The sequence below is a fragment of the Pteropus vampyrus genome, unplaced genomic scaffold (genome assembly GCF_000151845.1).
Source record: "Pteropus vampyrus isolate Shadow unplaced genomic scaffold, Pvam_2.0 Scaffold950, whole genome shotgun sequence".
In the NCBI taxonomy this organism is placed as follows: Eukaryota; Metazoa; Chordata; class Mammalia; order Chiroptera; family Pteropodidae; genus Pteropus; species Pteropus vampyrus.
Genome location: NW_011889731.1, coordinates 95,060 through 111,142, shown reverse-complemented (window position 1 = coordinate 111,142; position 16,083 = coordinate 95,060). Strand labels below are relative to the sequence as shown.

The 16,083-nt window shown below is 40.9% G+C and overlaps 1 protein-coding gene across 12 annotated transcripts in view; it reads right to left on the bottom strand.

The window, feature by feature from the left end:
• The window catches only part of TLE1 (transducin like enhancer of split 1), an 80,810-nt gene that overhangs the window by 20,646 nt on the left and 44,081 nt on the right, over positions 1-16,083 (bottom strand). For 9 of the 12 annotated variants that reach the window (XM_023526481.1, XM_011386151.2, XM_011386148.1 and 6 more), the window contains 5 exons: positions 7,775-7,891; positions 4,556-4,609; positions 3,908-4,060; positions 2,378-2,522; positions 1,161-1,351 (listed from right to left, as the gene is read on the bottom strand). In XM_023526481.1, the coding sequence (XP_023382249.1) occupies positions 1,161-1,351; positions 2,378-2,522; positions 3,908-4,060; positions 4,556-4,609; positions 7,775-7,891 (660 nt within the window). The remainder of the gene's footprint in view (positions 1-1,160; positions 1,352-2,377; positions 2,523-3,907; positions 4,061-4,555; positions 4,610-7,774; positions 7,892-16,083) is intronic. The other 3 variants (XM_011386145.2, XM_011386153.2, XM_011386154.2) reach the window with 1 other exon arrangement.

Below are 16,083 nucleotides of genomic sequence, written 5' to 3'. Positions count from 1 at the left end.
TAATGAAAGAAATAATACAACCAACTCTAAAGAGCACAAGGCGTACTTCTTTGGGAGGTGGGACGAGTGTGATCTCTGTGTACCGAGAACAAGCTTCCCATGGTCAATACTCCCCGTGGACTTAGGATGTTCTGCCTTATCCAAACAATTACACACAACAGTAGTATGCTGCCACCCCAGCCCTCCAAGCTCAATTAGGATTTCTCGACCTTGGCACTGTCAACAGTTTGGGCCATACAGTTCTTTGTTGGGGCTGTCCTGGACGGGATAGGATGTTCAGCAGCGTGTTTGGCCTCTACTAAGTGCCAATAGCATCCCCCAGTTGTGATCATCCCTCTAGGAGGTAAAATCACTCCTCGTTCCATACCACTGGTCTAAGTTAATGCTTAACTCATTCAGATTTTGTGCACCTTAATGATGGCGTCTAGTCCCCTAGCTGCCCACTTTGTTTTAAACTATCTTGCCCTCCACTGCACAGACCTTCCCACAACTGCGACATAAGGGAAAAACCAATGAACCTTATCCCCACTCCAAGTTTTTTGGAAGTAATATTAGTCAAAGAAGAGAGAGAAGATATATTTCAACAATATCTGTATCTTCCCAGTAAAAAATGAGGCCATTTACACAGTAGCAGAAGGCAGGGCGAGAAGACAAGAGAATCTGCCCCATGGTTTCATTTCTTTTGTTTCTGCCTGTTGCTCTGAGATCACGTTTACACCTAAGCCATGCTATTGGTTTAAAGAATAATACAGGCATGGAAAAAGAAAGTTATAACTTCTCAAACACTTTTTCCTAAGAATAAAAGAGAAAAAAAAAAAAAACCTGCAAGAAAACTAATGAAAAGGCTTCTGTAAGCTACTTGATTCATTTCATCACCTTCTAAAAAAAAAACTACTTTGCTGGGAGAAAACCAGATGTCCCCTGAACCACTAAAGTAGCTCCTAAACACTGCCTTTTTTCATCCACAAAAACAGTAAAGCGAAAAGTGTTTGGCCCTAACTCAATGAAGCAGCATATGGATGAAGGTGGATAAAAGGAAGGCGGGTGCAGTGGGGACACTGGGTCTTTGTTTCCGAGGTGTGGGGGCTGCCACCCTAGCCCTCCAAGCTCTGCGGAGCCCACCACGACCCCAGCATGCTCAACCCACTGTTGTCACCTACCATGGGGGAGCGCCCGTAGGCCACCACGGCAGCGGCGGCAGCGGCCGCGCTCATCTGTGGGGACATGTTGTGGAGACTGGCATAGGCAGCGCCGGGGCTGGTCAGTTCACCGTTGAGGCCAGCGTGGGGCGCCATCCCAAATGGGGCCGGGTACGGACCGGGCACCGCCAGGGGTGTCCTCAGGCCAGCTGCTGCAAGAAAACACAAGCCACATGTGACTCAACTATCTGCTGAGGTCCAGCCTGGCCAGTCATTCCAGGGTCACTTTTAGTGCCATTCATTAGAGGGAAGGAGAAAGATGGAAGGCGGGGGACAGGTAATCACCTCCAATTCATATGCAGGATCCCTTCTTCCCCAGAACTGACTTCATCTCCAGGAAAGAACAGACCCCAGGGGAAGCAGTGCCCACACATTTCCTCCTTGGTATATTAAGTAGCACTGGGAAACCAGGGGGAATTAAGCAGCATTATTGCACCCAATTCACAGAAGGCAAACCGAGGCACAGACACCACCTGTTTACCTGACTTAATCTCAAAAGGTTTTCTTGATAAAATCCAAGATTTCTCCTTCAATCCGAACCTTCCATTCCCTGGTACCAATTCCAAATGAAAACCTGATCCTGGATTTATATAAACCAAAGCACGGGTTTAGAAGAAATACTCTGGTGCCTCTCTTCTCCTTTGGGCCCAGGGTATTACTTTTTTCCTTTCCCCATGAGGAAGATCACATTGAAAGTTATGAGTTTACTTATGGCTGGAGTCTTCAGTGAAAGCCTCCCAATTTCTACTGAAGGAGAGACCCCTGACTCCTGAGGAACAGACCAGAAGAAAACCGGCCGACTAAAGCAAGCAAGAAGCACAGTTGGGCCGGCCAGATGAATTTTAGTCAATATTAGCGAACTCAGACACACAATGATAGTCTGGGAAGGAGCTTACATTCAGAATAATTACAGAAACTTTATTGAAGTCCTTCGGATTTGGATTAATTGGAAATAAAAGAAAAGCTGAATGTAAACAGTCAGAGATAGAACAGGGTGCAGCTGCTGAAACTCAAGGATGAACATCTGTTTCTTATCACGGCTTTTCAGAGATAGGAAGGAGGTAGGCAGGCAGTAAATGCATTTCGCATTCGTGGGAAAATGGCGTCACAACGTGAGCAGATGACGAATCAAGCTGGGAAAGGAAAAACAAAATAAAGCACAAGAGGTGATGCTCTACCCGCTTGGTTAACGAGGGGGTCCATGGCTGGAGGCTTGCCGAGGCCTGGACGGAGTCCTGGAGTGGCGCTGGTGCCCGGCGTTGGCATGTCGCTCCGAGGCGTCGGTGTGCTGGATTTCAGAACAGGCGTGCTGGCTTTTTCATGCTGGTATCATTAAACAAATTAAATGAGTATTATTTTTAATCCAAGCCATATTACACAATTTATCACAACAGCAGCTGGGACACTGGGCACCTTCTAGCTACTCCCTCAGCCAATTTTCATAAATCCACACAATGTTGACAGCATTAACTTGTGAGCGAGAAACGTTGACCTTTCCTCTTCCTGCCAGAATTAAAACTCTAACTAGAGACACAGAACATGATCACACTTCTTCCTCCGCAGATTTTATTTTAAAAAGCATTTTTCCATCAGGCTTGTGGTCTTTGGATCTAGGCCAAGTTAGAAGGATGACCATTCAGAGAAAATTCCCAGTCACTCAGAAACAAATGCCTGGTCACCAACAATGTCAGAGGGAAGGACCTCTTTTCTAATCTTGCCTTTCCATGGCAGTGGGGGTGAGACTAGTGGTGAGAGACAGCAAGGCCACAAGAAGCAAACCAGCATCTCAGAGGCAAATGCCCTAGACTCATCCCATCACTGTGTTTGAACGATGTGCCCAAAATGAATAGCCTTTTGGAGTTAAGCATCATTCTCAGCTTGCATGTATAAGCAATGTGGACCACAAGTGCAGGAGTCAGGAGAGTAACAAGGTGATAGAACATCTTTTGCCTCTCAACCTTTTACATCCTTTAAATCACTGTCTGTCTGAGAAGTGCTACAGTGAAGTAGCAAAAAACATGAGCTAGAGAGAGACCCCAGCTCTGTCTGGCTTTGGATCTGATGGGCTGTGTAAACTGGCAAGTTCTTCAGGCTTTCCACCCCATTGGTGAAATGGGATAATGAGTATGAATACTGTATAGGATTAACTGCAGGGTTGTTATGGCTCAGTTATTGCGAGCTGAGATGATGCACTCTAGTGTTTGCTGAATGACTAAAAGCATGAACGGGCTCTGATGCTCCCTGCTCCCTCCACCAGTCCAGGCTCCTCCCAGTGCTGCCTTGTGCACACCACCATTCTGACCAGCAACCCAATTACAACATGCCCCAACAGGATGGGTCAGTCTCAAACCAGGTAAAAAGGACAACTTAAGAAAATGAGGACTTCTCAGGACCTAAGAGGTCTGACCTGTGTGCTAGCTGGAAAGTTTCAGAGAGCCTGTGCTAGGAATATATCCCCCAAGTAAGAAGGCGATGGGCGTGGGAGCTTGTTATTGCTCTCTAATCACAGCCCAAATAGACAACTGAGAGGGGAAAAGTAATGCTGTATGGGGACAAAGAGCAGAAGGATGAGTGTCACTTTTAAACACTTAAAAACATAACTCTCCATCAGTAAAAACCCTACATTTCAAATACTTTACAGTCCTCTGGTCCACAGGAAAAAAATACTTAAACTGCTAAAAAGGCAAGTGAGAGTTCTTATTACCTACCAAGCTCATTTCTTTGGATTTCAAAGAAGTGGAACTTCCCGAAGAGGCTGTGGAGGCTGGGCTGCTTGAAGCATCTTTCTTTAGCAGGCGGTTTTTGTCAATCCCATTTTCCCGGGGTGAATGGGCGGGGCTTGCTCTCGGAGAAGAAGGGTCCTCAACAAGCATAAGCAAAGTTTTCATGATTTTGCTTACAATGGGACAAAGCTTTCCCTTTACACATTCTTATTTCCGCACCAATTCTCTAAATTAAAGGAAATGCTGAAAGTCCTTTAGATTTAGGGGACTCGGGGACAACATTGTTATAGTTAACAGGATGGTGTTTGCAAATACACCCATGAAGATACTATAAAATCTTAAAAAATCTAGGAACATTCATATCTCTCCTCATGCGCCAATATTTTGCCCAAAGGCATGGGAAGGAAATGAGCACCCAGACACCCAGCTTAGAAATCCAAAATAATTAGGGAAAGTTGTTGTTTGTTTTTTTTTTTTAAAGGAAATGAAAGTTTGGGTCAGAGCATTATTGCTCCATCCATGAACCACCACTCAGTTCTTAATGTATAAAGTTACAAGAAACCAAAACACTGTGGCTCTACTTCTCTTCTCACAAGTCACCCTAAAAATAAAGTTTGATAAAAATGTGGGTACCTCATTGGACACATCCACAACTAAGTTGTCATCACTTTTGTCAGCATCACTGTCCTGGAAAAGAAAATTTTTAATGTCATTTATTAAAGGGTTTGAGGCCCAGTTAAATTTCTGTAGTTCTTGGTACCAAACAAACTAAAAAACCACCAGGGATATGCCTACAGACTCCCTTCCAGATTGCCAGCTCTGGTAGCTAACACCCTTCGCCCTTCTAATCTGACCTGTGGCTACACAAAGCTCCAGGCAGGAATTTTGTTGCAATAGCATACCAGTTACATAATCAAAGTGAGCATACAAGGCTTGGCTGATAGTAAGGGCTCAATAAATCTTTGCAACAGTTGAATCTCTCTTATATCTGAAAATCTGCATTACATCAGAGCTCTTTTCCCAGTGATTTCAAATTAAGAACACAATTTCATGTCATTGCCTTTATGTGTATCATCCTGAAGACAGCCAACAAATCTAATGTTCACAGACAATTCGTAATTATAAAGACAAATCATGTTCGCATGGGGTGACTAATTACTGCAGAAAATAAAATAAAGCAAACAAAAAACAGCAAAGTTAGTTACTGGCTGAAATATACCAAGATCTGACCTCATGTTAAGAATAAACCTCTTCAGCAATCAGCTTGGAAATTTTTTGGAGAGATGGAACGAAGGATAGCAATATCTAGAGGGCACGAGTATCCTACAGTAGGGCTCTGTCTCTTCATAAAACTACACTTGGTAATGGGAAGAAACTCTGAAGTTGCATTGAGTTTGAAAAAGCTTCAGAAAAGCTGTTCGATTTAATGATATGATTACTTCTACAAGTTGGGGCAGGCTGAAAAAGTCTACTTATTTTTTCAGCCAAAAGGCCTGATGTCCTTCGGTATAAAGTAATACAATGAGCATATAGAAAAAGTAGTGTACCGCAATGGATCTCAAAAAAGAGTAGGCCCATAGTTTATAATCTAAATAGTCCTTTTACTGATGTCAGTGTCAATTAAGAACACACAAATAATGTTCGAGAAATATTAGTACAAGTGTAAATATTACCCACATTGGCCTTCTATGGGCCACAAGCCCAGGCTAGAAAGTTACTCTCAACTTTAAAGTCATGTCTTAAATTTTCTTTCTAACCATACCTAGAGCATTACATGTGGAGACTCAATTTAATTTCTTCAGTAATATGTTACTAGATATACTTTAGTCATTGTTGTAAAGGCACCATGCAATTCACAATAAATGTAAAATTACAACCAATGAAGAAGCCTAGATAATTCATAATAAAAGTCCACTGAAAGAAATATTTTTATGTAATAAAAGTAAAAATTAATACTAAAGAAAATTTGCTTCCTCTTAGAAAAGCCCACAGAAAAGCATAAATGTTTTTAGCTGTAAAGAACCCAAGGATGGTGTGGTGAAAAATATATAAGCTAAAAGAGTTTCCCTTTTAGAAAAAAATAATTATAGATATGGTTACTGTTCTATAACATAAACTGGCTAAAGTAGCAAACAATTAATTTATTACAATGGAACTATGAAGTGAGCTCCTAAGTATTCTGCAATTTAAATCTTAGCTTATACTATACTCTTCTGCATTATAAACCTTCACAGTACCACATATTCTTGTTATCGGTCTGAGGTCTTTGCCTCAGGTTCTTCGACATCACCTCATTACATCACCCTCGACCACCTATACAACTAGACATACCTAGTACACACACATTACAAAACAGTCATGCTGAACTATGGATTGTAGCTCACTCACTACTAAGTAACTCATATACATGAGCCTCATGCAGAACAACTTAGAATTGTATCAGCAAATTCCTGCTTGTCATGGATCTTCTAACTCATTAACAGTTGATGCCATATATAAAAGTACCTGCATGGGACACTGGTTATGAGCAAAAGATAAGGGGCAAACATTATGTGCTAAAAGGCTTGAGCTGGGAACCTTCTCAAAAATTTAGATTCTTCAGATATTGTTATAGCGCAAAGTGTGGACTGATTCAAAAGACCTCTAGCCAAATGTCCATCCTAGGCAGTGGGTTCGAGAATCCTAGCATAGTGATTAAGAGCATGGATCCTGGAGTGAAGAATGCCTCAAGGCTCTGCCACTAACTCTGACCTTGGGCAAATCACTTACAAACTCTGTGCTTGTTTTTTATCTGTAAAATGCAGGTGATAGTAACAAACTCACAGGGTTCTTTTACAAGTTAAAGAAAACAATCCCTGTAAAACCACTCAGTACCTAACACTAACTTGAGTTATTCTTCAAGAAACACTACCCACTGTTAGCTACAGACGTGGGCCAGCCAGCAGGAGACACAGAAGCCTAACAGAGTCAACTTCCACACAGCCCGCACATCAGCCAGCCAGAGGCAGATACTTCCTCCAAGAGCAACAGGAAGTGGCCTAATTCAGTAGTCTACTCTCAGACTATTCCTGAGAATGTATCCATCCTGAAACAGACACTCCAGGACAGACAAGGAACCGCCAAGTTATCTGTCAGTACCTTAAGAAGACCAGAGCCAACAGCCTTTTGGCTTGGTTTGCTCTCGTGAATGCAGTTTTAGTCAACAGTCCTTACTCCATCAACCAGTTGTGCAAGCTCACCTATAGGGTCTGAACTAGATGCTGCCTTGTCCTTGTTTCCTCTGTTTATACCACACACATATCACGAAACTGCTCACCTTGAGAGAGGATGAACTCTGCCTTAAGATCCAACACCAGCCTGAATATACTATCAGAACAGCATGCAAAAAGGAATTTTGTGACACCCATACTCTTACCTTGACTATTTTAGCAGCACAAGTTACCAAATTTGCAATGCCCAGGACAAAATAAAAATGCAAGCCCCTGTTTAAAAAATGAGGATTTGAAGATGTCTGACACCAGAGCATTAAAACCAAGGGCACAACGAGGTCCTTTTACAAGTAGGGCCTTGGGCAGCTGCACAGGCTGAACACCCATGAAGCCAGCCCTGCATTCTTGCATCCCCTCCTATGAGTAACTAAGGCAGGAAGTCTAAAATTTAAAACTGAGCCTGGTAGAAGTATAATTTACAGCTTAAAAGAGAAATAAAATCCTACAATGTAAGAATCTATCATCTTTATAGTATTACTTTAAGGGATGCGGAACTATCGCTAAAATCTTAGAGTATGCTTGTATACTCACTTAGAAAATAAGCAAGTAAGCAAACAAATAAGACTTCAAGTTATTTACTTACATAGTGGCTGGAATCTTTATCATCCACCTTTCTTTTTTTGATGTCGTTGGAAAATTCAGGCCCATTTCTGCGTTTATCTGTGCCTCTTAGACTGTCTGGGACCAAGAGGGAATTACTCTGCAACACAAAAAAATTAATCAAAGATTTCTTCCCAGGTCTCTTTATATACATGAAAATCTAACCTGAATGTGATAGCTGTTTTAGAAAGGTGATACCTACATGGCCTTTCATTCCATTTAATTTGTCTCATCTGAGGACCTGGATGGCAAACATTTATAGAGCTTTAAGCACTTAAAAGGGAGACCCTGGCTATGCATTCAAACCATCCAAAGCCTGGTGGATCCTTTAGGCCCTATTCATTTAAAATGTTCTATTCTGTTTACTGTTAGAGAAATGGGAGCTTGATGTTGATATATGGATGTGTTTTTACTCTTTCCCACTGTGACTACCTGGTAAGAAATATGAATGCCCTATGAGTAAATCCTGAGATTATTCTATTAGACATATTCTGTGACTGCGAAAAGTCAACGTTTGTCACTCTAAAAAGGCACAAAGAGAATAGGTGGGATTAACAGCATGGTTTCCTAAAAGGCGAATCACCACTTCCCACAGCAACAATAAAGGAACTCTTTTGAAATCTTTTAATTTATTGTTGAAATAAGATTTGATGTTCCTCGCCAAAAGCACCAAAATTTAAGACCCAAAAAAGGAATTTCAGCCAGTGAATCTTCAACAGCCAGTCCAGCTCCCACACACAAAAGCAAGGACAAGAACTAATCTTTTCCACAAACCACACAGGATACTTCCATTCACATGTGCGGAGTACGAACTGCTAACCCAAAGAAAAGAGGCATTTTAGATATTTGGGGGTCACATGACATGATCTGACAGCCCTTCAATTCCCATCTCCCCTGGGGCTAAAGCATCAGAACATGTTACAATGAGTTCTTTTAAGTGCCAGATTAGCATATGCAAGGGGGCAATTTGTTCAGTGATGTGTTACTGCCTTGCAACAATGCTGAACAAGCTGTGCGAAAACCTTTCACAAAGCCCAGATAACCCCAATTTCTGAAAGATGTTGGAGAACAAGGAGGGGGCCCAGGACCAAGAGACAATTATGTTACCTTTCTCTGAAATAATTTAAGAGAAGGATCTAGGGTAAACTTTTACCTTGGACCACCTCCAATTCAGTGGTATGTACTCGCAGCAAATCTTTTATGATACATTTTTAATCATCAATGGGTCTTCCGTTCCTAACCAAACCAAAGTAATAGGCCTCGTTCTCAAAGCGGCCCAGTGACAACTGTAGACCCCACCATGGGAGCGTTCCCAGCTCAACCACACACAGTGAAGAAATAAAAAGCAGGGACCAGAAGACAATCTGAATGAAGCCTCTTTGCCCACTTCAGGGGCTGACTCTGAAGTGAGCTGAGCTTTCATTCATGACTGTTCAAGCTAGACAAACACCAGAATGCTTTCAGAAAAATAGGGGGAGGGTCCAAGTCAATTCAATATAGAGAAGCTCAGAGTGATGTCTTTAGCACAGTGTGGGGGCTGAAAGGTGAGCTGGCTGGATCCTTGAACTAATTACCTTGGTAAATGTCTGCTAAAAACTAACCCCTCTGACCCAGACCCACAAGATGCAGAGACTTAACAAAAGTCCTGCAAGTGCTAACGTGCACTCAGAAAAGCTAAGCCAAGGACAGGGGCAATAGCTTTTACCCAAGTATAAAAAGCGTCCAGATACACCCGTTATAGACATCAGCCCCAACGGATCCTTTTCCAGACTGTGAGCAGATGCATTTAAGAGCAGGGCTATAATGTACTAAACTTTACTCTGCCCACATGCCTAGCAGAACCACAGAGCTGGTGTCATCTCCATTGGCAATTTTAAAGTCTCTCATCGGACTGTAAGCTTCTTAGCCCTTCTGCTGTACCTAGCACTGGGCATCCAAACCTTAGCCATTCAAGGAGCTTTTTAGTGATTTTATTTTTTAATGTCAACTGGTACCGTGAGCATAAAAGTAAACACTTCTGTTAGGAACAACAGTTTTTGTTGGAAACAACGGCATTTCTGTGGCTGGACCTGTAAGCCTGTCAAGCTTTGAGACCTTCCAGTCTCCATGTTAGAAGTTACTACTGTAATTCCCACTTGAGCAGTTTAAATGAGGCCTATAATCTGAATGCGTTTTTGAAAAGTCTTGAAAGTTCCTCTAAATTTGGACAGGGTTAGTAATTAGCACCCCGGTTATCTGAAAATTGAACCCATTCAAATAGCAGACTTAGACAAGTTATGAAACAAACAAGGCAGCAGAAAGTATGGGCTGGAAAGGCCCGAGAGCGCCAGTCAGAAGCTGGGGGACTCCTGGCTCACGCTGCAGCCCCACCAAAACCAGACCACTTCCTTTGACCCTTGTTCCCATAAACCCCGTTTCCTGTGTGTAAACACCCCTGACATTTTCCAGCTCTGACACTGCTTCCATTGTTTTCTTGATTCCAACCTAATGAACTTCACTGGCAACAACCACCATTTGGTTAACTACCGCAGCAGTGACCCTAAGCTTCATGATTCTTTTGTTTGCTCCCCAGAAACCCTATCAAAAGTGACTTCATGGGTATTACTGGATGTCCCATGGTACAGTAAGTCTTTTTCCCACATGATGTTTTCCTCCACATGCCACCTAATTGATCCAGGGTGGGATATAGTCATTTTGATGGTCACTATGAGCCATTTTACACATATTTTAAGAATAGATTATACTGGGTACTGACTAAATATCTTTTGGATCCTTCAAAATTTAGGGCTCTGTCTTGATTCATTAGATTTGGACTAGGATAAGGTAGGATCACATTAACTAATCAACACTTAAGAGGCTGTTGGCAAAAGAAGGAAACTGAGGCTGCTTCGTTTTTATTTAAAAAGTCGTGCATTCTAAACACAGAAGGTAATTAGAATCAAACCTCTGAAGATGCCAAAGCAACCTTAAGACATACTGTTTATCCTCCTCATCCCCTCATTTCATCTGGAGGATCCCCAGAGAGGGGAGGCGATTTGCCTTACATGAAGAAGCTCTTCCCATTAAGTCAAAGTGCCTTCACTCCCAGAAGATTGATTTTTAAACTCAATTTATGTACACACACACACAACCCTTGACTTATTTCGTTGTATGTCCACAATACCAAAAATGTGAACATAAAATTTAAAAATTAACATTTCAAAGCCTACTTCAAATGAACTGAAAATAGTCCCAAATTCCTGCCTTTCCACTCATGAGTCCCGCCATTTATAAACCAAGATTCACATAAAGAAAGATCTCAGCAGACAACAAAGTAGTCTGGGTACCCACGGCACCAGTTTCACATGATGGCAATCACAGATAATAAATAGTCCCACAGACATACTTACACCACAGACCTCTCTCCCCAGAGTCTATATTTTGAAAGATTTTAATCTACCAAACAGCATTCAAGTAAAATTCATTTTTCAAATATTTATTTGCCAAATAAATATTTAATCATGAATCAGTTTTTTTGATCAGCAAGGGAACTAGTGTTACCACACTGACTGATATACTCTAACTTTAGCCAAGAAGCTCAATGTTTTATTTCACCTTGCAGCTGGTAAAATTTAAGGATCTGCCAATTTTTCAAACATTGTAATTATTGGGCAGACTTCTATCACAAATGTCCCGAGGCCTGGGATTTCCAGACTATATATATGTTTTCTTTTGTTTTAAAATTTTAAGAACTAAACAAAATCATCTTCCCCCGCCCCTAGAATCATCTTATTTACCTTATGTCTTCTACAAAAACTCAAAATAGGGTTTCATAAAGCCCACGGGGGATATTTAAATCTGAGCAAATCAAGATCTGAAAACAGATTATGATTTCAAAACAAACTAAAATTCTAAAACCATGATGATTCTCTGCACCTTTCCTGTTGTATACACTGGCACAGAGCCAAGTAAAATGACAAAGGGAGACACGTATCCAGCCAATCTAAAGAAAAATGACCCCCACCTGGAATGTTTAGTACCAGAGACAGAGAGAAGGCCCAGAAGACCTATTAGCCCAACTGACTTTCTCTCATCATTTTTTCTCCACTTCATGTAGAAACTACACATGACATGACTAGATGAGAAGCAAGGCCAGATAAAACATGCACCCTCCAAAGAGGCAATCTCTTCCTCTTAAAACCTGAAATTCTTTGGGAACATAAAATCGTAACAGGCCTCTTCAATGGCCATGGCAAATTTGTTTGCTATGACTGATATATGCTTCTTGAAGGTCACTTCTTGCACGAATAGTGATGTGATGGTTAAGAATGCTTAAGAGAGTGAACAAAAGAACTACTCAGAAAAGAAAAAGTAGCAGATGTTCCAGCATTACAACCGATGTGCACTCCTTGAGTGGTCAAATCCAGAGCACAGTTTTCTAAAGGGGTGAACTGTGTTTTGTGAAAACACACACCAGGAATATTCCCCACTACAGTTCAATAGATGTAAGTTAACTAGACAGTTGCAGAGGATTTGAACCTAGTGAGGAGAAGTGAACAATATATTAAAACAAAGCAAAAATAGTCAAATGCATTTATTAAACTATACCTCCATGTAAGAACTTAACATGTAAGGAGAACAGTCTGTTGAATCTCAGAGAGCATTCAATCAAATCAAAAGAAACATCAAGATTTGGAATTTGTATTATCTTTATTCTGACAGTTCTAGACAATGTTTCTATTTCATGCCCTGAATACCCACTCAAGACTAAGGTAGAGACCTAGCTGCTTCAATATGCATACAACCAGTCTTTATAGTCCTGTTCTAAGAATTTTACTTTTCTTATAGCAATTTAACAGTAATAGCTGTTCATGTATACTGAGACATTTTGGAAGATAAACTCAAGAAAATATCAAAGAAAGCAAGTTTAGTGAAATGCGACACTGTCAGTGCTACCAGAAGACTTGTTACGAAGCCTTCATATATCCTTCATCTTTTCTGAGACCTCAAAGCATCTCTTCTGCCAACCAAATCTCAAACCTGAAGCCACCACCAGCAAATCTAAAAGGAAAAACCGCTCATGGATACAGCAAATACTAGACAGGTTTCCCTAATGCGAAAATAATGCACATTATTCAAATGGATTTCTTTAGCTGCCATGCTGATTCCCCTAGGGAACTTTCTCCTCCCCGCAGGAAAAGTGTTTGTGTCAGAGGTACAGATTGGAAACTCATGACACCTCATTTATCCTCAGTTACACCGAGGCAGTGGGAACCTAATTTGCTAGCACACTCTACACTGACAATTAACTTCTCGGTGAACATTAAAACAATTAGGTAACGACGCACCCCATCACATCTGTGTGCCTTCTCCACTGACACCTGGTCCCAATTAAGTCATCACCCTACGCTGTACTTTTTGCTGCAGTCCAACTGGTCATTCACATATTCTGCCTGACATTTTGACAAATGCATTTACCCATAAAACCAACGGGATCCCCACTTGTCAATGGGAAAAAAGGGAAGAAAGTGACGATGTGTGGAAACGTGCCCACTTGGCTACGTCACACCTCAGAAGCCTGGGCCGAGAAGCGGGTCTGCTGAAGGGCACACATCTATTCTTCATGCATCTTAAATGTTAAATGTGGTAAAGTACTACCATGTTCTTACACCTTGATCTAGGAACTCAGCACTGTTGGATGCAAATAGGTGATTCTATCAGGAGGACTCCTAGAGAAGGACATAACCAGATAGGATATATACAGACCCAGTGAACATTTGGGCTGAAAGAGGTATTAAATCACGAGATACCTTAGGCATCACTCTCTATGTTCCCAGCTTGCCCTTCTACCCACGTCCTCCAGGTAAAGCAAACTAAAACACTCCAGATCTAAAAATAAATAGAATTATTTTCGAATAATTTTTAAATAACCTCATGACAGCATCGTTCCCCTAATCAAGACTTTAGTCATAGCAAAAATCAAATTTGTATTTCACACATTTTATAAAAGCATGTTTTCAAAGAGCTACTTAGCGGTTCCTGTCTCTCCAGCCCCCAATGAGATACTTTCTAATGCAAAAATAGGCTCTAAAACTAAAAAGCACTGGGTCAGGACTTGACTGTGAGTTATTTGGTATCTGAAGGCTCTGACATCCACCTCTCCTTAACTGAAAGATAGGAGACACAGAGTTTGTTGCCTACTATATTCCAAAAGGAATGACAAAATGATTATGGACCCAAAAGGAAAATAAAATTTAGGAAAACCTGCTCCAAATGGTGGGCATCAAGTTCTCTAATTACAGAATACAAACTTAAGTCTAAAAAAGGTTTTGGAGGGAGATGACAGTCTCTACCTGCCGTTTGGTTTGTTTTAGGGTAATGATACCCTGTATTCACTATAATCACATTGAGATAAAACCTGAATGTTTTCTCCAGTCAGACACAAGCCCCAATATCCACCTGGTAAGTTACGGCATCCACAATAAACAGACACCTCCATCTGCTACAGGTACACACCACTCCTAACAATCGAGAAACTGCGAGGGCTTTCCTTTCTTCAGGGGTTCACCCTTCTCAAGAAAGTCATGCTAGTTTTCTGAGGATCTATTTTTTTCAAGTACATATTTTAAATTCTCTCAAAAGGGAAATCTGCTGAGGCAATAGTATAAGAAAACTTAGTGTTTTCTTATACTGTTATAGTGTACCTAAATATTGAAATTTTAGGTGACTCATCTCAGTTTTATTTTTTCCAGGTAATTCCTTGGCATGCGTCAGGTCAAGATAAAGTCATAAACGTTTAGATGAAAACATCTCCTCCTAGTGTCCATCCATCTATGTTTGACAAATTTGATGATCATGAGACTGATCAAGTTCATAAGCAGCTGAGATCGGCTTCATGGTCCCAACATACTAAGAAACATAACTGCCAGCCTGTCATATGGGCCCTAACCTCCACAACTGCCTCACACATTGTATTTTAAAAAGGAAAGGAAACCACAAGTAACTTTGTTGAGTGTGACAAATAAAGCATTTATTGTTTTGCTAGCAGGTACTCGGGGAGAGGACATTCCTAAAGGTTTGCTATGTTATATCTGATGACTTCTTGTTTGTGTTCCCTAAACCCTCACCTTGTGAGGCAGCCACCACCACCACTTTAGGGATGAGGCTAGGGGAAGGTTCCAAAACATGACAAACCTTGCCTGTGCAGCCAGAATTCCACTGGAATCTGCCTTTGTCCAAAATATGTTCTTTCTATCACCACCGCCCCATGCTGACACAGTCCTAAATAGCCTCTAGGAGCTAATATTATGTTCAAAAGGATAAAATTTCAGAAAAAGAGCAACAAAGTATTCTCCAAAGCAAGGCTCACATCTATTTCCTCCTTGTCCTCTCTAGTACTGAGTATCGTTTTGAGAAAAAGTGAAGTGATGGGTGGTCATGAGCTAGGATCTGGTCCTGTCCTACCTCTGCCAGCTAATTAGTCAAGTTGAACAACTGGAGAAGAAAAACCAAATAAGGACACTGTCTTACATTAAAGTGATGGTTGTCATAACTACTTTTAAATTAAGTTCTAAACATGAACCCGATAATTTTATAAGTCAATTACGAGAGTGACGACATGGTCCTTCAGAGACATAATCTAATTCTCAGCCATCATTAACTATGTAAATATATGACCAGAGGTACCCGACCTCCTTGAGCTTTGTGTATTGATAAAATAATGGTAACTGCACTGTTATGACCTCTAATGTAGATGAATGGTAGACTTTTCTGGGCCAGAAACCTCTTTTGAGAATTTGATGAAAGTTATGATCTTTCCCCAGAATTATGCAAAAGAGCAGTGACCCATGACACTCTGCATACAATTTTTAGAGGGTTCAAAAAAACTTTCTGAGGCCCATCTATGAACACCCTCACCCCCAATTCCAAAGACCAACTCTGGAGTCTCTTCCCTTTTCCACGTGTTCCAGATAGTGATCATATGGGTCAGGTATTTCAGTGCTTTTCATTTAACAAATATTTGACTGTGCCATTAAAAGATATCACTGTAAAATGGCAGCAAGTATATGCAGTGCCCTAAACACTGCTTGGCACATAGAAAGTTCTCAATAAGTATTTGCTAAACGAATGAGTATATCAACACACATTCTATCATACTTTTTTTTAAAGCCATACAACTCTTTGTTAATTCTCTAATTCCAGGTCTTTCAAACACTTATTTAAATATTCACTTTAGCCAAAATTTAATTCATCTATAATCAAAATATCTAAAGTTTTTATTACTACTGAAGAAATAAAGGCCTTTGTTAAGTC